The sequence below is a fragment of the Falco cherrug genome, chromosome 14 (genome assembly GCF_023634085.1).
Source record: "Falco cherrug isolate bFalChe1 chromosome 14, bFalChe1.pri, whole genome shotgun sequence".
NCBI classification, from domain to species: Eukaryota; Metazoa; Chordata; class Aves; order Falconiformes; family Falconidae; genus Falco; species Falco cherrug.
The window spans coordinates 400,350-425,574 of NC_073710.1; the positions used below are offsets into that span (position 1 = coordinate 400,350).

The 25,225-nt window shown below is 55.8% G+C and overlaps 2 protein-coding genes across 3 annotated transcripts; one reads left to right on the plus strand and one right to left on the minus strand.

Annotated features, from left to right (window-relative positions):
* Positions 1-25: 25 nt before the first annotated feature.
* Positions 26-6,015, minus strand: LOC129737374 (C-factor-like). Its single transcript, XM_055726933.1, is given in 7 exon segments — positions 26-139; positions 495-605; positions 831-1,058; positions 1,482-1,669; positions 5,308-5,349; positions 5,870-5,924; positions 5,926-6,015. Coding segments are annotated over 7 exon segments (828 nt in total).
* Positions 6,016-8,815: 2,800 nt separating this feature from the next.
* Positions 8,816-25,163, plus strand: AARS1 (alanyl-tRNA synthetase 1). Of its 2 annotated transcripts, none has more exons than XM_055726741.1 (21): positions 8,816-8,923; positions 9,985-10,194; positions 10,874-11,062; positions 11,696-11,841; positions 12,937-13,128; positions 13,567-13,711; positions 15,001-15,146; positions 15,713-15,821; positions 15,919-16,069; positions 16,449-16,573; positions 17,201-17,345; positions 17,988-18,166; positions 18,699-18,812; positions 19,572-19,778; positions 20,449-20,633; positions 21,062-21,170; positions 21,884-21,997; positions 22,282-22,401; positions 22,905-22,991; positions 24,433-24,546; positions 24,898-25,163. In XM_055726741.1, exons 2-21 carry the CDS (start codon positions 10,051-10,053, stop codon positions 25,081-25,083), a joined length of 2,907 nt encoding a protein of 968 aa, XP_055582716.1. In that variant the 5' UTR covers positions 8,816-8,923; positions 9,985-10,050; the 3' UTR covers positions 25,084-25,163. The 2 variants fall into 2 exon arrangements, with proteins under 2 accessions (XP_055582716.1, XP_055582717.1); XM_055726742.1 differs by having other exon boundaries at positions 8,873-8,894.
* Positions 25,164-25,225: the final 62 nt, after the last annotated feature.

A 25,225-nucleotide genomic window follows, 5' to 3' on the forward strand; every position in this document is an offset into this window, starting at 1 on the left:
GCAAGAGGTGCCGCCTGCGCGCCCGTCACCAGGGCAGGCTGCTCCCTGCCCAGTCGAGGAAGGCTCCAGAGGTGTCCTGCGAGAGGCTGGCCAGCACGGCCAGGATGCCCCGCATGCTGCGCTCCACCATCAGGGGCGCCTGCAGGGGAGGACAGGGCCAGTGTCACTGCTGCAGGCTGCGAGCAGCACGGAAAGCAGCCGGCCCTGGGCAGGCAGGAGGGTGCATGGCCCGGGGAGCAGCACCCACGGTGCTCGTGGGGGCATTTCCCCCCCTGCCACCCCCCTGCTGTCCGTGCTGAGGGTGCCAACGGGGCTGGCTATGCCGTGTGCTTGGCACTTGGCACGTGCTGCCCGCTCCCTGCCTGCTCTGCCCCAGGAGATGGTCCTGGCATCACAGCATGACACAACATCCCCTGCCCTGAGTGCCCCTGCCCTCCCTGAGAGCTGGGGGCACAGCAGGAGTCCTGCTGACCCTCCCCTGCACAGCCCAGTACCTTCTCCGTCCCCATGTCGGTCTTCACCCAGCCGGGATGGATGGCCGCGCACAAGATGCCCTTGTCTTGGAAGTCTGCAGCCATGCACCTCGTCACCATGTTCTGGGCAGCCTAGAAGAGGCACCGCCGTGCCAGCATGACCTGGGGCATGGGTGGGCAGGAGGGGGGACACCTCCCAGCCAAAAAATGGCTGTGGGGGTGGGCAACGGGACTTTGCCCTGGGGTAAAGCATCAGCACAACCCACCTGAAATGCTCAGTCCTGGGTGCTGCTGTCTTGGTCTCCATGTACTTGGAGAGAAGCAGGCAGGGGGTGGTGGCCTGGGGAAGGCGGGTGCCCCCAGGGGCTCCCCTCCATGGGCACTGTGTGCAGAAGAGCATTCCCAGCACCTCCCCTGGCACCTCAGCTTGCTGGCACGGTATGCGTACATGGGGGCCTCTGGCACCCGGAGGCACAGCCCGATGGAGCCCAGCTTGCTGGAGATGTTGATGACCGCAGCCCTGCTGCAGCTCAGCCCCCCCTTCCTTGCACCCTTCGCAGCCTTCTTCAGGAGGGGCAGGAATTCCTGATGCAAAGACACTGACACTCTGTTAACACACAACGAGCCCGAGCCTGAGCACTGCCCTGGAGGTCTCTGCTGTGGACCAGGGATGAGCAGCTGGACAAATGTCACAAGGGCAGGGGATGGGGAGGATGCCCCATGGAGGGACCAAGCTCCAGCCTTTCCCTTCCCCAGGGATGGAGTGAGCTGGCACAGCCAGCCTGGGGCGGGCAGGAGCTTCAGCTGGGGAGGAGCGAAGCATGGGAGATGCTGGGGCTGGACTGAGCTGCCTCCCTGCTTCCTTGGCTGGGCAGAGGAGACCTGTGGTCCTGGTCTTGCCCCATCAGTCTGCCTCGTTCAAGAGAGCAAGAACCCACCCAACTGAGGGCACCTTTCCCACGGGGAACATCTCCTCAAGAGGGAGAAAGCCAAAAGGTCCAGATGTACCTTGGCAACCTGGAGTGGTCCGACCACATTGGTGGCAAACATGGAGAGCATCTCCTGTGAATCCAGGGAGCGCAGCGTGGCCTGCGAGCTGATGCCCGCGTTGTTGATGAGGAGGTTCAAGCCCTGATCCTCCAGATGAGACCCCACAGCCCGCACGGCCCCTTGGATGCTGGACAAGTTCACTGCGTCTGCCGGGACAAAAAGCAGAGTGGAGGAGAGCTCCAGCGGGTCACGCAGCATTGGCTGGAAAGCGTGCTGTGGCTGGAGTGCCTCTCTTTAAACCAGCATTATCCAGAAAGAAAGGACCGGGTTTAGCAGGTCAGGATGTTAAGCACATTGAAATGAGCAGCCGTTTGTCCTCACCTCTTGGTTTCACAGCCTCAGTGAATTAAACCTCAGTTCAGCTCCTTTTTGCTTGTACAGAGGCTACTGGCGAGAAGAACGTAGCTGTGTTTGCTGTCTGTATTCAAGGGATCTGTGATTGCACAAGGGGTGCTTGGTCCTTGCACACTGAGACTGCCCGTTTTATTTCCATCAGGGGCCAACACAGCTGGATGGGCACATTTTAAGGACAGAATCCCCATCTCGGGGGAAACAACCGAGCTACACTCTTCAAGTCCTGCTCTATTGCGCAGCAGGTACAGGGGCTGGGAACACAGCAGGGGCACATTCATTTCATTGTTGAATTACATGATGATCTTCTCTGGTTGATATACATTCTGAATGATCATTTAAAGCTATCTTTGCCTTTTTTAACAATTTGTGCTTAAACTGATCTTCACAGCCTAACTTCCTATAGCTTTGCAGCCGTTTGTATGTGAAAATCCTTTCTTTTTTCTTCAGATATTTTTTGTTTCACCTTGTTACTGATGAGGATTTGGAGCTGATATATTAGCTAAGTAATAAAATATAAATAATAATAACAATAATAATAATAACAATTATTATTATTGTTTGTGGTGGTGGTGGTTGTTGTTACTATTATTATTATTATATTTGGGATATAACCTGTAGTATTTGTCTGCAGGCTCTGAGCCTGAACTTCCCCATCTCTACAGATGCTCTGGCCAAGTTGTGGGGACAAACCTACCTCAAGGAACCAGAAACAACTGGAATTGTGCTAACAGGGATAAGCATTTCCAGTGCCTTTTTCTTCACTTAAATATTGGTATCTTTTTGAAAATCTGCCATGCTTTAATTGCAGGATTTTTTGGCTAAAGCAACAGGAGTGGTATTTTTTGTGTTCAGCTTTTGGGTTTGCTTGTTAGGATGTGCACCCGCTACCAGGTGCTCGCCCCACTGACGTGGCCATTGTCTATTTAAAAGAGGTCATCTAAACACCCTCAGGGTCTGAAATGGGCCAGTTAGGCCAACATTAAACTTTATATATTGCCTTTTAATATCCTAAGTACACCACCGAGCCCTTAAGAGACTTGAGTATTCAGAGCGTGCCTTTGCTTCCCGCACACGTTTCTGCACACAGTTATTGCAGGTGCTGGTCTGACAAGCCTTCTGTGGGGGGCAGATCATAGAGCCAGATTTCTTTTTTGCAACTTTTTGGCCCCTGAGCTGTGTTTCTGGAATCATGCTTAAACAAGACTGACTTAGCAGAGGTTTGTAAGGCTGAAGACTCCTTTCCTGGAGTATTTGCTACACTGATGAGCAGCAGAACAATCCTTTTTCCTGGCATTTTTAACTGGCCTGGTGTCTTATGGTGGTAAGCAAGTATTCGAGTGGCCTGGGACTTGTAACCACCTTGCCTTGCGCAGCACAGACCTTCCTTTGTAGAGTGTCAGAAAACATTTTAGGGGAATTTGACGAGATAATGTGCTGTGGGGCTGCCATCTGTGAAGGGATGGAGACTTGGAATTTGACAGGACATGCGTGGCGAGCTGCAGGACATATCACAGGGTGCTTCTTAGTGACTCCTCTTTAGATAATGATTCAACGGAGTTCAAGGCTCCATCGCCCCCCCACGTGTGTGGCATCTTTCAGGCACTTTGGTGAACAATTAACTGCTCTGTTTGGACTACCCGAGTCATTTCTCCAAGGGGCCAGGCGTGTGGGACCAGCACATCCCTAGTGCTAGGCCAGCAAAATTTGCTGAAGGAACAAACTCTTTTCTCCTTGGAAGAAATAAAGAGGATAAGGATGAGGAGGAGAGAGAGCGAGAATGAAAGGAAGTGACAGGTCATGCATTTTGGAGCTATGTTTTAACTGTCCTTTCTGAAAAGTGGTACTCCTGTTACTGGTTTGAAGCCAACCTGTCTGCAAGATGGAGAAAGACAGACTAAAGCAGCTTATATTTTTTTAAAAAATACTTTGTTGCTGTTGGATTTTTCATAGCTTTTTAGCTTATTTTGGGGCTTTATAGACAGTCTGGGTTTTGGGGTGTGTGTGTGTTTTAGTAAAGGTTGTTTATTTAGCAGTCAGCCCCTGGTGGTGTCCCTTTCATGTTGGCCATGCTTTGGTGAGCAAAGCAAGCATGCTCCCCCATCACGTGCTGCCGGCTGGGGCCCACAGGTAATTTTAAAGGTGCTGTTTCTTAACACAGAGTACCACATACTTTAATAATATGTTTAATAACATGAGAGAGATTTGCTGCCTCTTTGTAGCAAAGTCTCACTTCAGGAATGCCTTCTTTGCTAAGAAATACTAAAAATTTACTCGAAATTTTCAGGTGTTTTTAAACACATCATAGGTAGAGACCGATAGGGGCTTTGCACTGCTTTGACTCAGTTTGCTTGTTACTGGCTCTAAGGAAATGCATTTAGAAGGTCTGGCTGCTTCTCACCTCACTTATCACAGCTGCAGCAATTCTGGTGCAAATGCTTCCCCAAAACACTTCTTTTGGGTTTGGATGTTTTTTCAACCAACTCTTCTTAAAAAAATAGTGGCTGTGAGCAGCCCCTGCTCTCTCAGACAGCATCGTCTGCCTCCAGGCACGACTGCAGGAGACCACGCTCCTCAGCCCGGTGCTCCTTATCTCACGCTTCAGCCTGGTGTCCCCCCCCTGCAGGCCCCCGTCCCTGCCCTGCACCTCAGAAGGTTCCTGCATGTGAACACCCTGACCCTGGCAGCACCAAACGCTGCCGTGGCTGCGCTCCCTTTACTCCACCAAGTCCCTGTGCTGTCCAGGTCCATTTGCCACCTTCTCCTGCTGCTCCCGGGCGCTGCTGACAAAGGCCAGCAAATCTGGCCTGCCTCCATGGGAGCAGGGAAAGGACAAAAGGACATCTTCCCAGTCCAGGCTGCAAACATCCTGAACTGGAGCATGCTTCTGGGTCTGAGCATCAATCTGGGATACCAACACTACTGAAGGCCAAATTTCCCATATGCATCCTTTTAGCCCGTTTCTTTTCCCTGTTTTTTACCTGCAGCAAAGGAGATGCCGACTGTGGCCACCTCCAAGCAGACCCCAAACCAACCCTCCTACTTAGGGACCAGCCAGTAAGTTTGCTTGCTGTGCTCTGCCTTGCTTTGTTTTGCGAACCTGTGTGTCCCAGCCCAAAACTCAGGCACCATATTTAGCATCTTTGGGAACAGAACGCATACCTTTCCCATGAAACTTGCTCAGCCGAGGTGTACAGACCCGCTTCTGCCTGTCTCCAAAGCCAGTTTGACTGCTTTCAGCCAGAGGACAGCTCTGGTTGGAGAGGGAAGCCTGCCCAGATGGGCACCGATCCCTCCCCACCTGGCAGAGCTGGAGCTGCCTGGCTGCCAGCATTGAGGCAGGCTGCCTGACAGAGCTGCCCCTGGTCCCATCCCCAAAGCAAGCAAAGGGCTACAAGCAATGCTGGGCGCAGGGAGGGAGGTTGCTCCATACCTAGCTGGACCAGTTTGATGCCAGGGTGCTGGGCAGCTAATTCTTGCAGGGCCTGGAAACAAAGTGATGGAGCAAGGGAGGCGGTTAGAAGCCACCAGCAGCACAGCCAGGTCTCCCACCCGTGCTCCCAGGTCACCCCAGCTGCGGCCAGGCCAGGGTGGCTTTGGTTATTTGGTGGAAAGCGTGCAGGACCATTCCCAGAGGCCAGGGCAGGGCAGCATTGCCATGGCTGGCAGGAGAAGGGTGGTGCTGAGCTCAGGCACTGCCCCCTGTTCTGGGTGATCCCAGCATGGAGAAGGGGTTGACCGGCCATTGGCACACCCAGGAGCGAGCCCTGAGGACATGGGCACCATGTCTGCCCCGGCAGCCTCATCCCACCCAGCTAGGTCAGGCACTGCCATAACCAGGGGGCTGGGGGCAATAAGACCCCGCCAGAGCACTCCTGCCCCACTGCTGGGCCACCCAGCCAGGGCCAGCAGTGAGGTGGCAGAGCCATGGGGACTGGGAATCCCCTGCGCCCACCGGGCTCGGGACCATCCTCATGCCCTGTGCCCACACTGACCCTTCCCTCTCGGACCCTCGGGGTTGCGGCAGGTGGCAAAGATGTGCTGGGGGGGGTCGGGGGCTGGCGGCGAGCTGCCTCACCAGCTCCCGCCTGATGCTGCAGTTGGACCCTGTCACTAGGACGCTCTGAGCCAGCGCAGCCATCTCAGTGGCCGCCATGCCAGGCGGTGACACATGGCAGGACTGCTGCCATGCCGCGCAGTGACACATGGCAGGACCACCGCCGTGCCAGGCGGTGACACATGGCAGGACTGCCGCCTGCTCGGCACAAAGAGAAGCCAGGCACAGCCCAGGGCGGGGCTGCTGGCGCCCACGGGGACAGAATGGTGCCAGCACCAGCCCCGGCCCCTCACCAGCCCCACACAGAGCCAGGGTCCCAGGGTGGACCAAGGGCTCCCTGGCATTTTGGCACATGGGGCTGCATGTCTCCTGCAGTGCCCAGTTCCCCACCACTTCCCTCCTCTAAAGCCCCAGATCCCAGGGTCCCTGTAACTGCAGGAGGAGGGTCACTCCTACCACAGGTTTGGAAGACCACTTGGAAACAGCACCAGGAAAAGGAAAACAGGTCCAGACCTCTCTGTGACTGGCAATCTCCCACTTCGGGGGGTGAGTTTGTGATAGCTGAACCCAGGGGTGGTGATCCAAAGCCCAACCTGGGAAGTGCAGGACAGGTATTTCTAACACTGCAGGATCAGGTCACACCAATACCTTCACCCACAGTACCCAGGAGCCAGCAAAGAAGACCCCAGTTTCCTGCAGCCCTGACCACTCGCTGCTGGGGCTCCAGGGTCATGGCCATCACCCTTCTCCTTTTCTCCTTGCTGACGGATGCTGCTGGATGCTTATCAGCCCAAGAGGTGCCTGCAAAGGCTCCTGAAGTCCAGATCAGCCTGGAGGCACGGGTTTTTAGGAGACAGGAGTGAGGTGCTAAAAGAAACAGAGCTGCCATGTTAAAAGGCTCAGCTGAAACAGAAGAATTGGGGCAACCTGAATTTAATATGTGAGAGAAAATAAGAAGAGGAAAGTAGTGGGCAGGAATGAGTCTGTCTGGATGTGCCCAAATGGACCTGTCTATTGCCCAGTCTCACTCGGTCTGGTGGAGGGGGCAGAGCTGACTATTCCCTCCAAGTATTTCAGTGGTTCCAGGTCTGGCAATCACCAAAGAAATACTTGGGCCAGGTGGTGGGGCTCCAGGTTTGGAAGATGTGCTTTCAGGTGATGTAGAGCATGGAGAAGAGGAAGCAGTGATGTTTCCTTCCACCTTGGTGGGTAGACTATTGCTCCCCCAAGAGGTAAGCATGCTGGGTGTGGATTTGCATGCTGTCAGACTCGGACCCGCTGTAGCAGGGGTTATTAAGGATGTAATCACCTGTGCAAGTAATTGCACTGCACAGACTTGCCCGTGCCTGCTGCTATCTGCAAGCAGCATCCAGAGCAGTTTCCATTAGGAACCAACAAGACCAGAGTTTCCTCTTTTCCTTCCAGGCTTCCTGGGAAGGAAAGAACAGACACAGGAACGGTGTGAACGGCCGCAGGCCAGCACCGAGCAGGACAAGGCGAGCAGCAAGTGAAAGGGCTAACCAAAGCCAACCAAGGCCAAGGACAGCAGCACAGATGTGCTCGTGGCTCAGGATCCACAGCCTGGGCCAGAAGGGATGCTCTGGGGAGGAGACAGGACTGAGCTACAAGGTCCCATCACCGCAGAACAGCTGGGGACCGTTCAGGCTGGAGGGGACTTGGGAGGACTCTGGCCCAAGCCTCATCAGGGGGAGCAGGGTCAGCAATGACTGCAGGTTGCCCAGAGCTTGAACCAGACCTCACGAACCTCCAGGGACCCCCCAGTCTTCCGGGGCCCCCATTTCAATGCCTGACTGTCCTCACAGTGAATTCTTCTGCCCAAGTGGCACCTCCCCTGTGTGCTGTGCCTCTCGGCCTTGGGCCTGAATAGTGAATGCTGTACCACTTATCTAAAGGATGACGTACCTATGTTTAGTTAAAAGTTGGGAAATGTCCAAGGACCCTTATTGCCACATGACAGATGCACAGACTGCTAAGTCCTTGGGTTGGTTATCTTTAGAAGTAGCATTTTGTCTTAAGATTCCTGTTGTACATGCAACATGGCGAAGATGGAGACTTTAAACATGGCCGCTGAGGAATAGAGTTTGCACAGAGACAACTCCTCAAGGACACTGTGCAGGCACGAGATACGTAAATGAATTCTCAGAATTGTAATGAATATGTAAACAATTTCTTGGAAAACTCATGAATAGGTATGAGTAGCTTGTATAAAGGGGGGACTGAAAAATCCCCTCGGGGTGCATGACTTTGGTGGAGCGATCCCCCACGCACCCTGCGCTGCCGAATAAAGATCACCTCCGCTCGCCTGCATACTGCTGACTGATTCTTCAAATCGGGCCGTATGCCCCTACGCCATCCACTGCCCAACTGCATGACCAGAGCACGTTCATCATGCAGTGACCCCCCCCACCGCACCTCCGAGCCGCGGCCTTGTCCCCTTAGACCCGCACAAAGGCTTTGCAGCCATTACGAACCCCAGCAGCGAAGCCCACCGGGCTTTGGCCGCCACTGCAGCAGCCACCTCATCCACCGCGCCCAGCCAGCTGCCCCGCACGCCCTCGGCCTCCTGCAGCCCCCTGCTCTCCCCACGCCCGTGAGCGGGGCCGTGCCAGCTGGCCTAAGGCCTTAGGCCACCGCGCCGCCCCGGTACCGGCAGCGAGAGGGGTGGAGCGCCTCGACAGCCCCTGCGCCGCCACCAGGCGCGCGCTCCTCAAATGGCGCCGCCCGGCGCAGCTTCAGCCCGGCCGCGTCACGTGGCCGACGTGCCCCGCCATTGCATCAGCCGGTGGGCGGCCCGCCCCCGAGGCCGGCCGCGAGGAGGAGGCGGGGATGACCCAGAGCGACGGCCGCGATAGCCAATGGGGAGCTGGTGCGCTGCGCTGCGGCGGGGGGCGGTGCGGTACGGTGCGGAGCGGAGCGGGCGCTGCGCTGCGGCGCGGCCGGCGGTGCGGAGCGACGGGTGGCGGCTGGGGAGGTACGGGGAGGGGGTGGGGGCCGGAGCCGGAGTGTGGCAGGGCCCGGCAGGGCCCCGCTGGCCTTCGGGGTTTGTCTCCTGTTCTGGCCCGGCCGGGTCCCCCGGGCCGAGGGGGAGCGGCCTGGCGGGGCAAGGGGCCCGGGTCGGGCAGCGGGGGGGGGGGGGGGGGGTGCGTGGCGGTGCCGCCGGGCTCCTGGCCTCCGCCGAGCTCCTGGCCTCCGCTGGGCCGGGGCGGGCTGCCTGGCCTCCGGCGCTGGGCGGGTCTCCGCGGGGCTGCCGACCCCCCGGGGCGCTTCGCACCGGGTGGTGTCGGGGCAGAGGCTCTGCGCTGCCCGGGAGACGCCGCTGCGCCGTGTCCTTCCCTCGTGGGGTCCCCTCCGCCCTCATGGGGTCCCCTCCTCCCTGGGGTCCCGTCTGTCCAGCGACCCGCTGGCCTTGGTTGTGTGAGGCCATGTCAGACGTCCCTCAGCACCAGAGCCGCTGGGAGCTTGTCCCCCGGGGTGACCGCCCCGCGCTCCGTTGGCAGGGGCCAGGCTGGATGTCCCCGTGAGGATGGGCAGGAGGTGCTCTCCTCCAGACTGTCACCCGCTCCCGGTGTCCGTAGGGCGATGTGGTTCCTCTCAGGAGAACGTTTCCAGCCATCCCTGGAGCTGACCCCGTGTTGAGCAGGGCAGGGTGGATGAGGTGACATTCAGAGGTCGTTCCCAAGCTTAACCACATTCTATGATCCTATGATTTAATCACTTTTAATGATTTTAGGACTTGGCAATCCCCCCTGCTCCCCATGTCCCCAGCAAGGCAAATACAACCTCTTACTAAGTTCAGCATCCAGGTGAACTCGGTGTTTTACACCCGCGTGTTTTCAAAGAGCAGGTAACTTGAGGTGGAGCTCTCGAGGTCTGGGGTTGAGCCAGCGCTGTTGGGGCAGACGGGTGGCTGAGCTGAGGTCTCAGTGAAAGCGCTCTGCCCAATGTGGGGAGACCCTGTCAGGAGACAGGGGCGTTCATCCTCATGCTCTTGCTTGAGCTGACAGCATGTAAGCACCTTGTTGTTTTTTTCAGACTGCACCAAGGCCTTGCTGCTTTCCCTTCTGCCTGCTTTGGACAGCTGTGACTTGAAGCTTCGAGATGGAAGCTCTGCTAACAGCTAGTCAGATTCGTCAACGGTTTATTGACTTTTTCAAGGAAAACAAGCATACCTATGTGCACTCATCTTCTACAATCCCCCTGGACGACCCCACCCTGCTCTTTGCCAATGCTGGTATGAATCAGGTAGGATTCCCACTCTGGTACTGTGGTCCTTATGAACGTATCCTGTAGCAGTTGAAACCTGTGAAGCTGCTTGCAGAGCTGTTTGTGTGGAAAATTATTCTTGTTTTCTGCATCTTCCTTCTGGTCACAAAGAGGTGGTTGGTGTGTCTGCTGGAGCCCTCTGTGCTCTCACAAAATTGGTGAGAGCACTAGAAGACGTTCCTGTGTCTGCTGGGCTGACTGCGGCGATGCGAACACTGCCAGCCTCCCTTCCTTGACCCTTTGTACCACAGCTGGTCCTGGCACAAATGGCTAATGGCATCTTTGAGGAGTGGTTGAGGCTAAGCTGCTGAAAGGGCTCTGCTGGAGATCAGCAGACAGCTTTCACTGATTTTTTTTTTTATTTATTATTATTTTTTGTTTATCAGCTGGGAATCTGGCTACTTTCAGTCCCTTTGGAAGTCCTGGGGTTTGGTGAGCTCCAGGAACACATGCGTGTGTGGGAGTGCTGTTGTAGGCAGTGCTGCAGCCTCCTCACAGGCAGGATACAGCAGGCTTGTTGTTTCTGAAAGCTGCCCTGGTTGTCTCCAGGCTAGTGGTATCATGATGTAGACAACGTTTACTGCCTTGCTGTTGCTTGCAGTGTTTGAAAACAGTCTCTTAGTGCTTTTCTTGATTGCCCTTTTTTCTTTCCTTTCAGTTCAAACCCATCTTCCTCAATACCATCGACCCCTCACACCCACTTGCTAAACTGAACAGGGCCACCAACACGCAGAAGTGCATCCGAGCAGGGGGCAAGCACAATGATCTGGATGACGTTGGGAAAGATGTCTACCACCACACCTTCTTTGAGATGTTGGGGTCCTGGTCCTTTGGGGATTATTTCAAGGTAAAACAGGCTAGGTGCAGCTCTGAATCTCTTGCACGAAATTACTCATCTCTATGAACTCAGCAGAGCAATTGCCAAGAGGAAAGAGGGTATCTTGGCACGGAGTGGTTCCTAAGGTGCATGTGGCTCCTTTGGAATAAATGAGTTTGGAAGCTGACCCAGCCCTGCAGAAGGTTTTGAGATTACTTAAGGTTTACAAAGCTGATTATGTTAACTCTCTCAGTTTGGAGTCTTCAGGCAGAGGTTGTAGTGGCTGTCCTGGAGCTGTGGGGAGTTGTGTGTGCTGTGCAGCTATGATGGATGGACTTCATACAGGAGCGATTGTAAAATGATGTCCTCTCCCAAGCTTCTTGATAATGTAGCATTCAAAATCAGAAAGAGGATTTTAAGAATACAGAATAACAGCAGAATTAAAAGGCTTTTTTTGGGCCATAAACATGCCTGGCTGCATCTGGAAAGCCATAGGAGATGTTTCTTGTGCCCTGTTCACTGTATATTTTAGTTTGTCTCTTATGTCAGAAGTCTGAAAGTTTTTGGTGGTTTAGCTACTGATACCTACAGTAGCCAGTACTTTGCGTGCTGAAGAGAAGCTGTCTTTGCATTCATTTGCTGACCTCATCTTTCCTTCTGCAGGAACTTGCTTGTAAACTGGCACTGGACCTTCTCACCAAGGAGTTTGGCATCCCTGTGGAAAGACTCTATGTCACTTACTTTGGTGGAAATGAAGCTGCAGGACTGCAACCGGACCTGGAGTGCAAGCAGATATGGTTGAATTTAGGGTAAGGCCTTTAAACAGAGGAAGGTGCGTGTTTTGATGTGCAGTAGTCATTCAGAGAAAGGTGGCATATGTTATGTGGTGGAGCACATATAATGGCGGTTTTTAATAAAATTGAAATGTCGTACATAACGTTTGCAGGTGGTGGAGCTGCAAAACCAAAGGGAAGCACTGGTATAAGATAGACAATACTAGAGATTTCGTTTCACAATCTCTTGTGTAAGCTTAATTAGATAAGAAGTGCCACGCTGGGACAGATCAGTGGTCTGTCCAGCCCCGTGTGCTGCCTCTGTCAGCAGCTGAGAAGATGCTGTGCAGGGAAAGCAGGCAGGCCTGACTGTGGCCTGCGCTCTGTTTACCTCCTCCCCTCCCAGCATCCGCAGTCACTGGATTAAGTATGTTAGAGGGTCATCCATCTCTTCCCCTGAGCTTCTGTCTGGGGCCCTGCTCCTTTAGAGTGTGTCTACATTCTGTTTTGAACCCGTTGGGTTTTTCTAAATCTAAGTCGTAATCTCCTGCCCAGCCTTGTCCTCTCCAGATTGAAGAGTCCTCATCATTTCTGTATGCCCTTCCTAAGGCAGCTGTTCCACCCCTAGATAGGTTTAGTTGCCCTCCTCTATACATCTGCTACTTCTGCCTCACCCTCCTTGAGATGAGGAATTGTGAGCCATACTCAGCACTCAGGTTGTGCGTGGGCCAGAGCTTGATGTAGGAGTGAAATGATGCTTTTGGTCTTGTGGCTGTAACCCCCTCTGAAACCTGCCACGGACCCCGTGACACATCTCTGTACTGCGGGGCCAAATCTGTCTTGCATATATAAAGTCAGAGATTCCCCCTGTCGTCTTGGAGCAGCTTCGCTGAGGGGTTGTGCCGGCCTCTGCTGCCGCCTGGGACAAGTGCCAGGTGCCAGCGTTCACTTGGTCCTCCTCAGCAGGGATCCTGGGAGTCAGGCTGTTGGCTTGGTCTGTCTCAAAACTCTGACAATTCATCCCCTCAGCCGGGGAGTCAGTGAACTGGTGTTTCTCTGGTGTAGCCCATGACCTGGGAACGCTGGCCTTGCCATCAGCCTCTGGTGTTCAATAAGAGCTTCTTGTCACAGGCTGGCTGAGGGCAGGATTCTGCCTGGCGACATGAAGGACAACTTCTGGGAAATGGGAGACACTGGCCCCTGCGGCCCTTGCAGCGAGATCCACTATGACCGGATTGGGGACAGAGATGCTTCACACCTGGTCAATCAGGATGACCCCAACGTTCTGGAGATCTGGAACCTGGTGTTCATCCAGTTCAATAGGTGAGCCAGACCTGCTTCCCTCCCCAGGCTGCCCCAGCTCGGCACGGGATGTTGCTCAGACCGCGTACTCTCAGCTGCCCCTGGTTTGCTCACCATTCCCTCATCTCCATGAGCTGTGCACTTTGTGTTGCTGTGTCCCCTGACCCACCCGTACAGAAGAGCTCAGTCACACTGGCTTTGGGGATGTACTGGAAGTATTTTTTCAGTTCATCTACCAGGAGTTCAGCAGTGAATAAGTGCCATCCCGCTCTGGGTCTAAGTTGTCACTGAGGATCTTGCTAACTATATGTCGTCAGTGTTGTCCTTTGTGTGGCTTGTGTATGGGCCCGTGTTGTGAATCTGATGGAACAAAGTCTCGTGGAGATGAGGAGAGAGGTAGGGTTGCCCCTGCAGACCCTCTGTCCATAACAGTTCATCTTTCTTTTTGTGGCTGGGCAGGGAAGCTGATGGAACACTGAAGCCTCTTCCTAAGAAAAGTATCGATACTGGGATGGGCCTGGAGAGGCTGGTCTCTGTGCTGCAGAACAAGATGTCCAACTACGACACAGACCTTTTCCTTCCTTACTTTGAAGCCATCCAGAAGGTACAAACTGGGGAGTCTGGGTCTGGGCCTGACCCAGCTGCATCCCTTCCCTGAATCCCTGGGGAGACGCATGGGGCTGGTCGGACAGGGTGATTGTGTCTGCAGGTCTCTGCTTTCCCAGCTGCTGCAGGCTCTGTGCATTTGTACCGTGAGGGCAGAAGTGCAGGCTGGCACGGTAATCGCTGCCTTGGGCCACGTTTCTAGGGGAAAACACAGGGCAGTGAGCAGTGCAGCTTTCCCAGGTGTTTCTGTGAACTGTCCGGACGGCGCACTCCTTGGTCCTCTCCCAAGTGGGAGATGCTCTGCAGTCCTGTATGGCCAAGTGCCATCTTTTTGCCACGTGGTAGAGAGCACGTGGTGCTGTTAAGCCAGAATCAGAGTTTGTCCTTCAGTCTCTCACCTGGAACATGCTGATCTGTAGAAGATCCCCTAGGAGGGGAGGTCTTTGCTGTAAACCATGACAGTCATTTGCAGAACTGGGGGTGGACCACATTACCAGTGCTGGGAGCTCTGTGTGCCTCTGTGTGCAAGTCCAAGCTGTTGTGGTTTTTTTTTTTTTCTCTCTCTATGGAAGAGATAGAGCTTCCTGGCTGCAGATCGTGCTGGAAAAAATGCAGGGAGGAGAGCCTAGGCTCATGCTGCCTCTGAGGAATGAGGTGCAGAGCTCCAGAGTTGGAATTGGAGGGCTGCCTTCCTTTGGTGTTGAAGCCACTGGCTAGACACAGCCGATGTGTCCTTGCCTCCCTTCCTGCCATGTGCTGGGAGCCTGGCTGTAGGGGCTGTGCCCATGGTGTGAGGTTTGCACCACTTGTAAGCACTGCTTTGTTACAGCAGTTACCTTTCCCTTGAGCATGGATAAAAACAGGCCATGAGAGGGAAGCTGGGACTGTCTCCCATGTGATAGAATTTGAAAGGTTTCTTGGCTGGGTGGGTTATGCAAGGCTGAGACCTTGAGCCAGTGTGCAAAACAGATGATTTCCCTGCATTCTGTCCTCCTCCCTCTTTCTTCTGCCCTGGGCTTTTAATGTTGGGATAAATTGGCTTTTCTTCCCTCTGGTGTTGGAGATCCTTTGGCCCCAGAAACATGGGCAGTCAGAGAGGAGCCTCACAGCTCTCCACCTTCCCTGGCTTCAGTGAGTCACCTCTTCTCAGGAGGAGTGTGCCTCCTCTGGCTGCAGGCAGCAGGATGGGGTTGGCGTCCAATGTGCTTCCCTGTTGTTCTGCCATGTTGCGGGTCCCCACTGTCCATAATTGTCCCCTTTGCCCACCACCTTCTCCTCTCTGCGCAGGGCACAGGTGCCAGGCCGTACATGGGGCAGGTCGGTGCCGAGGACGCTGACGGTATAGACATGGCGTACCGTGTGCTGGCTGACCATGCCCGGACCATCACGCTGGCCCTCGCTGATGGGGGCAGACCTGACAACACGGGCAGAGGGTAAGGAGGGAGCTGCTGCAAGGCTGCCTCTCCCATTCTCTTCGGCACAGCTTCCCTGGGGGGACTGGGATCTCATGGGTCTCTGAGATGTCTTTGAATTTGTCATCGAAGCAGTGAGTACCAGAGGGTTTGCTCAGTATATTTGACGCTTGAATCCCTGTAGCAAGCTCTGCCCAAAGGGCCAAGGCACGCAGGTCTGAGGGTTGGTGTGAGCACCAGTCTGGCTCAGCACCCCCAGAAAGGATCGCTGTGGGCCAACAGGCATGAAACCATGGTTAGTGCAGTGCTGCTGTCAAGAAAGCCATGAAGTTTGGGCTGGGGGGCTGTGCTGTGGGTGCTGCTGGACTCACAGGACTGACTCTTAATCACATGGTAGGTCAGGGTCATGGAGCTGGGGCCTGGCACCTCAGCTCTGGCTTCCTGCCGCTGTGAGCAGCGACTTGAGAGAAGATGTGGGGAGAGAACCCTGTGTCCTTGGTCCTGGGGGTGGTGGTGCTGCCAGGTTGATGCTGGTGGATCCCCTGAGAACACGAGGGGGATGCATGATGGGCTCTGCTATTCCCTAGGTATGTGCTAAGGCGGATTCTCCGACGGGCTGTGCGCTACTCCCATGAGAAGCTCAATGCCCCTAAGGGCTTCTTTGCTACTCTGGTTGATGTGGTGGTGCAGTCACTGGTAGGTTCTTCCCCTGCTCCACTGTATCTGCCAAAGCCTTCTGCTGCTGAATTGTGCAGATCTCCGTGCTGAAGGACTAATCCTTTTGGATCTGTAGGGAGATGCCTTTCCTGAGCTGAAGAAGGACCCGGATATGGTGAAGGACATTATCAATGAAGAAGAGGATCAGTTCCTGAAAACACTCAGCAGAGGACGTCGCATCCTGGACAGGAAGATCCAGAGCCTGGGGGACAGTAAAACCATCCCTGGTGAGGCTGTGACTTCTGTCTCGGTGCACCAAAAGGCATTTATTATCTGGGACTGAGTTAGGACTCAGCTGGGCTGCGAGCTGAGAAACAATGGAAGGTAGAGGGGGGAAAGAGTTGGAGCCAAAAGATCATTGCTCAGAGCTGGGCCACCCATCTCTCCTCTGGCCTGTGTTCACTTGCTCAGGTTCCTGAGCTGCCCAGACACAACGTGACTGTGTGATCTCTGCTGCGTCAGAGAGGAGCCTCTTAGCTGCTCGTGTTTACCAGAGCTGTTCGCTGTAGTGCCGAGCCAGCTGGTGGGACGGAGCTGGCTGGAGAGCAGGGAAGGAGCAGCACCTCATGGAACAGGGGTGCTGACCACTCTGTTTTTTCTCTGAAGGCGATACTGCCTGGCTGCTGTATGACACCTATGGTTTTCCTGCGGATCTCACTGCGCTGATTGCAGAGGAGAAAGGCCTTGTTGTGGACATGGAGGGCTTTGAGGAAGAGCGGAAAAATGCGCAGGTAGGTAACAGCTCCAGCGGGAGCTGGTCTACAAGTGGGCAGGGAGGGTGTCCAGCCTTGTTTGCAGTCATGGGTCTGTTCCTTTCTTACCGGGTCTGCTCATACCTTGCATGTCCTGGCGCCCTGTGGGAAAGGCCAGGGCACTGCAGTTGTTGTGGGACGTGTCATTTCTGTGCAGCTGGGGCTGGTTTTGCTCACTAGTACTGCGAGGCCCAGAGCCTTGAGCTCAGCCTTCAGAATTAGGGGAGTTCTGGGAGCACCTCCCCACTGCTCCATTCCGGACAGGGAAGCTCAGGACCGCAGTGTCCGAGCAGGCCTGCGGCTTGGGTGCCTCTTCTCCCAACACATCAGCGGCAGCGGCAGGGAGTGACATCAACGGGCTGTCTGGGTACTTGCCTCGCCCTCGCTGGGCTCTGGCTCACTTTGTCTGCATGCTGGTGGTGCTGGAACAGCCCGCTCTGAAGCCAGAAAAGATGGGAGCACTCCAGCTACTGGCACACAGCTTCCCCAAGAGCTCCGCAGTTTAGAGCTTTGCCCAGAGATGCGAGTGAGGTGTCCAGTTAGGCTGCTGTGCGTGGGCCCGTGCTGAGGTGGGATTTCTTAAACTCTGGTGTTTGTCACTGGCAGCTCAAATCCCAGGGCAAGGGTGCTGGAGGGGAGGACCTGCTCATGCTGGACATCTATGCCATTGAAGAGCTGAGGGCCCGAGGGCTGGAGGTGACTGATGACTCGCCAAAATACAGCTACTCTTCAGATCCAAGCGGTACCTATGGTATGAAAAAAACTTCTCAGAATCATCCTCTGCTGCCAAACCTTTCCTGCCGTGTACCTCGACGAGATCCCCTCTGGGCTCATCTTTCGTGGGACATGGAGGCGGGAGTGGAGACAGGCTTGTTACAAATCAAGCACGGCAAGAGAAGGGCAGATAGTTCGGGGGCTGCTGTACTGCTCAGGTCCCTTGTTGCCAACTTAAGGGGATTCCTGTTCCCTGCAGCTTTGTGTCACCTATGTCTGTGTTTCTCAGCTGCTTCTTTGCCAGTGCCGCAGGAGACTTCTTCAGTTTCTGTTTGATTTGTTAGAGGGTCCTTGGCTCACTTGCTCTGGCTCTTCCTGCTAATTTTTTGATTTGGTGGAGATTCAGGAGGCCCCAGGCTTGTAGCCATGTGTGCTGCTGACTTTTACTGCATAGTTGTGGAAAGAGTGACAGTTCCTGCCTTAGAAAACACAGAATGAAATTCCCTCTTATCCAGCTAACTGTTGCCCTGGTTCCTTCTCCTTACCCCCTGCAAATGTGGTAGCTGCCATAAACTCCTGTAGTAGCTGGGAGGTCGTTGCTCACTCTGAAGTTCTGCTCCTGTACGGTGCCTGCAAGGTTTTCCTATCTTACTGATGCTGTGTGTTGTCCTGGTGACAGATTTTGGGAGCCTCGTGGCCACAGTGAAAGCCATCCGCAGGGAGAAGAAGTTTGTGGAGGAGGTATCCACTGGCCAGGAGTGTGGGATAGTGCTGGACCGGACCTGCTTCTATGCCGAGCAGGGTGGGCAGATCTATGACGAGGGCTACATGGTCAAGGATGACGACGGAAGGGAGGATGTGAGTGGGCCTGAGAGCCTTTTGCTGGACTCAGCCTGACCCAGGGCCTGGGCAGAGGAGGAGAAGGGGCCAAGCAAGCTCTAGCAGTTTCCTGCCCATGGCTGGTGTCAGGCATTGTGTGGGTTTCCTTTTTGGGGTGCAGCACGGCACAGATGTGGTAGAGTTTTCTTCCCCTTGCTTCTGGGGGAACTGAACTCTGTGCTGCAGCATCAGGCTGTTGCCAGAATGTGGGTGCCTGCAGTGGTGGTGGTGGAATTGTTGTGCAGGACGGTGCTTTGGAGCTGTGATGGGGAGTTGCGGTGGCGAGCTCCTTCGGCTCTGCTGTGCCCCGTATCTGTGCCCCATCTTCACTCGCTTCTCTGCTTGGGCAGCCATGTGCTGTGCCGGGGGACACTCAGCTTTCTCCTATCACACGCAGCAGTCTGGATCTCAGCTGAGACCTTTCCAGTTGCAGCTCAGACCTCTGGCTGGACTGTCAGCCTCCCCTTGGCCTCTCGCCTTGCTCACTAGGTGCATTTCCCTCTTCGTACAGAAAACGGAATTCACGGTGAAGAACGTGCAGGTCCGAGGAGGCTACGTGCTTCACATGGGAACTCTGTATGGAAGCTTGAAAGTAGGAGACCAGGTCCACCTGTCTATTGATGAGGTGAGTTAAGACATGGTGTCACAGCACGTGGCCTCATCTCTTTTCCTTGGTTTGCCTCTCTTCATCAGTGCCGCTCTGGGGGCTGGCTCTCCCTGCAGCACACAATCCAGGCAAGCACTGTGGCCTTCCCAGGTTGGCTGACCCAAGGCCTCTCCCGCTTGGCGCCTGGCTTTCTCCTACCATGAGGCAGACAGTGCCTGGCTGGCTCAGAGCCGTGCTCGCCGGGTTTTGATGATCGGCAGTAGAAACATGTTTTGGGTTACAACTGGGAGGTGGAACATGTATGGTGCCCCACTGTCTGCTGGATGCCAGCAGAGAAGCCGGGCTGTTGGCCCCGCTCCAGACATGGGTTCTGTGGGCTCAGCCTGCAGAGTGAGTCCTGGCTTGATCCTAGCCTGCAAAATGCATTTCCCTTCCCTATAGAGGCAGCACCTTGGAGCAAGAGGGAAGGCTTCCACCTTGCAGTGCTTTTCCCTGCCAAGGGGCAGAGATCAGCGTCTGTGACCTGGTTTGTCCCTGGCCTCTCTCCAGGCAGGCCCAACAAGGGGACTGCCAGGGAAAATCCATGTACAAATCTGGTGGGGAGTGTCTTACTCCCTTAGCTGAGGCTCCCAGGCAGCGAGTGTAACAAGTGCTTCCTAGTCTTCTGAGCTAGTTCAGGTTCCTGTTGGAGCAGTGCCTTAACCTCCACTTCTGCTGCTGGAGGTGACCTTGGCTTCACAGCATGGGACCCCGTCTAACAGTGGCTTCCTCCATCAGACAAGGCGGAGGCCGGTCATGAGCAACCACACGGCCACCCACATCCTCAACTTCGCCTTGCGCTCAGTGCTGGGGGAAGCTGACCAGAGAGGATCGCTGGTCGCGCCAGACAGGCTGCGGTTTGACTTCACGGCCAAGGGGGCTTTGTCCACCCAGGAAATCAAGAAAGTCGAAGGGATCGCCAACCAGATGGTTGAGGAGGCAAAGGTGGGTATGGCTGCCGGGTTGGATATACTCGGGAGAAAAATACCTGGAGCCTTCTGGATGATCTCAGATGCTGGGGGTTTGGCCCAGCAGGAGTCTTCTGAGCTGCTGATGCAGTGCTGTGCACAGATTGGCATCCCCTTGGGGGAGTTTGAGTGGGACAGCTCCATGTAGGTTGCTCTGTTCGTTGGTACCAGGCCCTCTCTAGGACTGGAGTGTTTCCATGCCTGCTCTAGTGTTGCATTAGCTACAAGAGCTGAGAGGTTTGGCAGAGTAGTTTTGCAGGCCTGGCTGGATTTACCGCGTGTATGCCCAGTCACCCCAGCGGTGTGTCCTCAATGGTGAAAGAGTTGCTCTGCCTGGCACCAGCCCTGTGTCAGAACAGAGCCTGGAGCACCCTGTGCTCCACTCAGGTGTCAGCAGTTAGAAACCGTTTGAATGTACAGGAGCATGCAGCAACTCTAAGCAGGCAGTGGTGTCAGAAATTTTAAAGATAAGGGATCTGTCAGTGACTTTGGGACCCCTACAGCTCAACAAACCCCAGCTCAGGTGAGGCACAGAACTTCCCTCTTAGGATCTTTCAGAGGAAGTCAGGATTCCCTGGAAATGTGGGCCCTTGCTCACAGCTGATGGGGACCGGCTTTGGCCTGCATCCCTTCCTTGTCGCCTGCAGACCGTGTACGCCAAGGACTGCCCTCTCGCAGCAGCCAAAGCTATCCAGGGACTGCGGGCAGTTTTTGACGAGACCTACCCTGATCCTGTCCGTGTGGTCTCGATTGGCATCCCTGTGGAGGAGCTGCTGGCCGACCCCTCTGGCCCCGCGGGCTCCATCACATCTATTGAGTTCTGCGGAGGGACGTGAGTATCTGGAGAGGCTGAGGAAGGTGGCAGGGTGGCTGGGAAGGAGTCCCTGCAGAGCCCGAGCTCTGTTGAGAGTGCTGTGGGTGTATGCTGGGCACAGCCAGGGTAGAGCTGGAGGTGGTGGTGATGATGTGCCTTTGCATTCCCGGTCCTGAGTCGCTCTGTGTTTAAAATCAGCCTTTGCAGGCAGGGAAAGCTGCCTGTATGCTGTCCCTGCCTGCTGATGGTGCTGGGAACATAGCCTTGGCCACCCTTGCCTCACTCATATGCTTTTAGCGGCTAGGTTGGGTTTTCTGCCTGTCCCCATGCTTGCTGCATCTCCCTGGCAGGGTGTTTTTTTTTTGTTTCCATGCTGATTCCTGCTGAGATGAGAGGTGGACTTCTAACTCTGTCTTATTGTGGGTCTTTCTGGGTTCTTTACAAAGGCACTTGCAGAACTCCAGCCATGCTGGCCCCTTTGTGATTGTTTCAGAAGAAGCAATTGCTAAAGGCATCCGGAGGATAGTTGCAGTCACTGGGGCCGAAGCTCGGAAGGTAAGGGGAGGCAGGAGAGATCCTCTGTGAAATCCCATATATTAACACTGTGTGAAGGTTAATTTGGTTCAAACTTGCCCAATATCCCTGTTGGGATGCTGAGCACCAGGGAAAATCGGCATGAGTGTCTGAGGGGCTCATGGAGAAGGATGCTGCTGTTAGCAGAGGCGGTGCTGGAGGCCCCGGCTGTGCTGCAGTCAGAGGAGAGAGCAGGGAAGGGAAGTCTCAGCTGCAGCTGCTGCGTCAGTGTGGCAGAAGGGCCTGGGGTGGGCCTGCGAGGTGGCTGCAGGGTTGGCTCTGGTGGCCCTGCAGAGTGGGCTGCGAGTCTGTAGCTCTCAGCAGCCGGCAAGATTGGCAGGAGAGCTGCAAGGTCTGAGAATCCATCCGGTTGTCTGCTGCAGGAGGCAGGTGACTTTGGTCCTGGGCCAGCTTGGGCTGGTGCTTCCCGGAGTGGGAGAAAGGGGTCTGGTGGGGGAGATGGTTGACAGAAGGATCTTGACCTTCCTTCTGTCAAAGAAGAGTCCTGAGGCCTGTCTGCCAGCATCACACCCCGGTTCTGGTCAAGTGCCGCCTGCTTTGCCTCTGCTGCTTCCTGAGGAGTCACTGAGCTCCGTCCTGGGGCTGCAGCTTTCCTCGCCCCTTCTCACGCGGGTGGCCGAGAGCCTGGCCCGCTCATCTCCCTGCCTGACTTAACTGTGATGGTGTTCTGCCAGGCCCTCCGGAAAGTGGACAGCCTTGGGAAACTGCTGTCAGCCCTGGAGGCCAAGGTGAAGGTTCAGACAGCTCCCAACAAGGACTTGCAGAAGGAGATCATGGACCTCAGTGAGGTGAGGCTGGTAGCAGTGCTCTGTCCCCAAGTGAACGGGACCTCAATTGCCAGTGTTGTCTGGTAAGAATGAGGCCCAAGTGCAGGTTCCTGCTCCTGCCCAAGCAGCCCTGCATCCTGTGGGTGCTGGAGCTGGCACCTAGTGCCTGAGGCTGTTGGTGCTGGGAGAGGAGAGCAGCTTACTGGGCTCTGCCAGTTGAGGCACATGAGGTTCACAAGTGTGGTGCAGCATCTCCTGCTGTGGTCAGCAGTACCTTTAACCCTCTGCCTACTCCTGTTTTGCAGACACTAGCCACTGCTGTCATCCCACAGTGGCAAAAAGATGAACTGAGAGAGGCTGTTAAAGCACTGAAGAAAATCATGGATGACCTGGACCGAGCAAGCAAAGCTGACATCCAGAAACGAGTGAGCCCCGGTTGGGAATAAAGGACAGTATGGGAGGGCTGTGGGGGACTCCCTGGGGAGCTCCACTTGTGTCCAGCATGCAAGGGAGCTGAGCTGTGGGGATGGCCTTCATGCTGTTTGGCCTTCCAGCCTCCCCTGCTCCCTCCTGGGGCATGGCTACCTCCACATCTGTTCCCTGGCTTGAAGCGCTGGCAGCGTGTCTCAGAAGTTGGGGTGCCTCTGCCCTAATGGTGCCTCTGGGTGTCGGCTTCTTCCTCCTGGATCCCATTGGATTTTCCTGGAAGAGGACTCACACACAGCACTGCTGCTGCCTCGCTGGCCACACGTACCCACTTGCCAATACATTTTGTTCTGGCTCTGCAGCGTGAGGCCACTCTAGGCTGGGCTGTGGGTGTGCTTGGGCACCTTGGGGGCCTCTGTACCTGCAGGGAAGCTCTGCCTGGGTGGTTCTTGTGTCCAAACGTAATGTATGCGCTCTAGCATCTGACCACTGTTGTCCTCAGGTGCTGGAGAAGACCAAGCAAGTCATTGAGAGTCACCCTAACCAGCCATTGGTCATCATGGAAATGGAGAATGGAGCCTCAGCAAAGGTACGGGAAGGTCTGGTCTCTCCTCAGCAACCTGCCTTGTGCCTGAGGAGCAGCTAGGTGGTCTCTGTTCACTCGGGGAGGCAGCGCTGTGTTACAGAGTGGTCTCACTTGCTACCTGCCAGCCCAGAGAAGTGGCTAGTAAAGAGGGGGAGGACCACTGGGATGCCCCCCCCCCCCCCCATGTCCCACCTGGATTAACACATGGGTCTGCAGGGGAGGCTGGGGTCTTGATCATTTGCTGAGCTTCCAGACCCAGTGGCAGATGGGGGACCCCGATAGAAATCACATTGTGTCCAGGTGAGACCGATCCAGCAGCTGTCATGACACTAAAGTGCAGGCTTAAGGAGCTCTGAAGAGCCACCAGGCCACAGTGGCTGTTACGCTTGTGGGCGTTGCAGATCAGCTCTGGGAACGGTGTCCTGGGCTGAGTGTGTGGAGAGGGTTGGAGAGCTGCTCCCCAGCTTCTGGGCGTTGCGTGCTGCAGCAGGTTCAAGTTCTCCAGCCAGGGCTGAAGCTGCTCCTTCCCGCCTCCGTGAAGAGGTTCAGTTTCTTTCTGAGCGATTTCTGTTGTGAACAAAAGCTCCCTGTGTGCACTGTGCCACAGTGCTGAGCCCAGCAAGTGCCAGGCAGTGGAGGCCAACGGTGCCCTGAAGTTGGACTGCTCTGCTTGTAATGCTCTATTTAAATTTCCATCTCGGGAGTCTTGGAGCTGATGCTGTCTACAGACGCCTGCCTGCTCTCTGTGGCCATCCCCATGTCCATGATGCCAGCGGTGGGTGCTGATGCAGCATTCTTCCTGGAGGAAAAGTACATCCCAGGGGATGGTGGTGCTGGCAGCCCAAGGAGCTATGCTTCCCCTATCTTAATAGACCAGCACTGCTGCTCGCTGGAAAGCCCACTCCTGCGAGCTCTGTGCCACATCGTGCTGTCTGTGCGAGCGAAGGATAATGGTCTCCTTGGGAATAACAGGACGCGTGGCAGTCTCCCTGGTTTCTACAGTGTGTCTGCTGTGTCTGATAACCCTTGCAGCTTCTTCACGCTGCATTTGAGTCCTCCTGACTCACTGTAGAACAGCCGCTCCCTCCTGCTGGGAGCTCACATGGCACAGCAGAGCGTTTTCCCCTCCAGCCATTACACCCAGGGAAAGGTTCACTTGCTTTGGTGCTAATTCAGCCAGTTCCTGGATAATGGAAGGTGGGGAAATAAAATAGCTCCTGCTGCAGCTGTGAGGGGTCACAGCCAGGGCTTGTGTCCTCTGCCATGGCTTCTGCACAGCCAGGAGTGTGGAGGTGGCTTGTGTTTGGGGGAGTACTGCAGGGTGCTGCTGGCTGGTTTAACAAAAGTCCAGATTCCCGAGGTCCCAGTGGGGGCGGGAGCCAGGCTGGCTGCGAGCGCCGAGCACCGGGGCAGGTGTGCTGCCATGATGTTTGTCCTCCTGCAGGCCCTGAATGAGTCTCTGAAGCTCTTCAAGGCTCACTCCCCCCAGACTGCCACCATGCTCTTCGCTGTGGATAAGGAAGCTGGCAGAATCACCTGCCTGTGCCAGGTGCCCCAGGTACGGCCGCCGGGACTCGCCCGCTGTTCCCCAGCCGTGGTGGGGGGCTGCAGCCCCCGGGCAGTGACAAACACCACGCGGCTGGAACTCCCGTGGGTTTGGCAGGAGCTGCAGCCCTTACGCTTGGGGTTGTCCTCAGGCTGCAGAGGAGGGGGGAGAGGCGTTGTGCTCCGTGACTGGGGAAGAGCCAGGAGTTAACACGGTTGTGGGCAGGGGGCTGTGGCTTGGCTCTTCGCCAGGGGCTGCACCTGGAAGAGTTTTGCCCTGTTGGGTGCTGCCCACGGCCCCTCTTCCCTCGCCGCTGGCTGGGCCGAGGTCGAGCTCCCTCCTTGTTTCTCTCTCCCCGCGCAGGAGGCTGCGGCCAGGGGCCTGAAGGCCAGCCGGTGGGTGCAGGAGGTGTCGGGGCTGATGGACGGCAAAGGCGGCGGCAAGGACGGCGCTGCGCAGGCGACGGGCCGGAACGTGGGCTGCTTGCCCCAGGCGCTGCGGGTGGCCGCGGACTTCGCCCGGCTGCGGCTGGGCGAGCTGGAGAACTGACGGTGGGGGGTTCCCGAGGCCCCCCGTCTGCCCCTGGGGCCCCCGCCGGGCGGCCCGTGAATAAAGGCTGCTGCCCTGCGCGCTGCCTCGGCTCTCTGCGGGGCGGGGCGGGGCGGGGCGGGCCGGGGCGGGGCGGGGCGGG

Excerpts from the sequence above, each read along its gene's own strand:
- AARS1 (XM_055726741.1), top strand. The coding sequence starts at position 10,051 with ATGGAAGCTCTGCTAACAGCTAGTCAGATTCGTCAACGGTTTATTGAC. Across the intron at positions 22,402-22,904 it reads AAGCTGACATCCAGAAACGA|GTGCTGGAGAAGACCAAGCA; the intron begins GTGAGCCCCGGT and ends TGTTGTCCTCAG. Across the intron at positions 24,547-24,897 it reads GCCTGTGCCAGGTGCCCCAG|GAGGCTGCGGCCAGGGGCCT; the intron begins GTACGGCCGCCG and ends CTCCCCGCGCAG.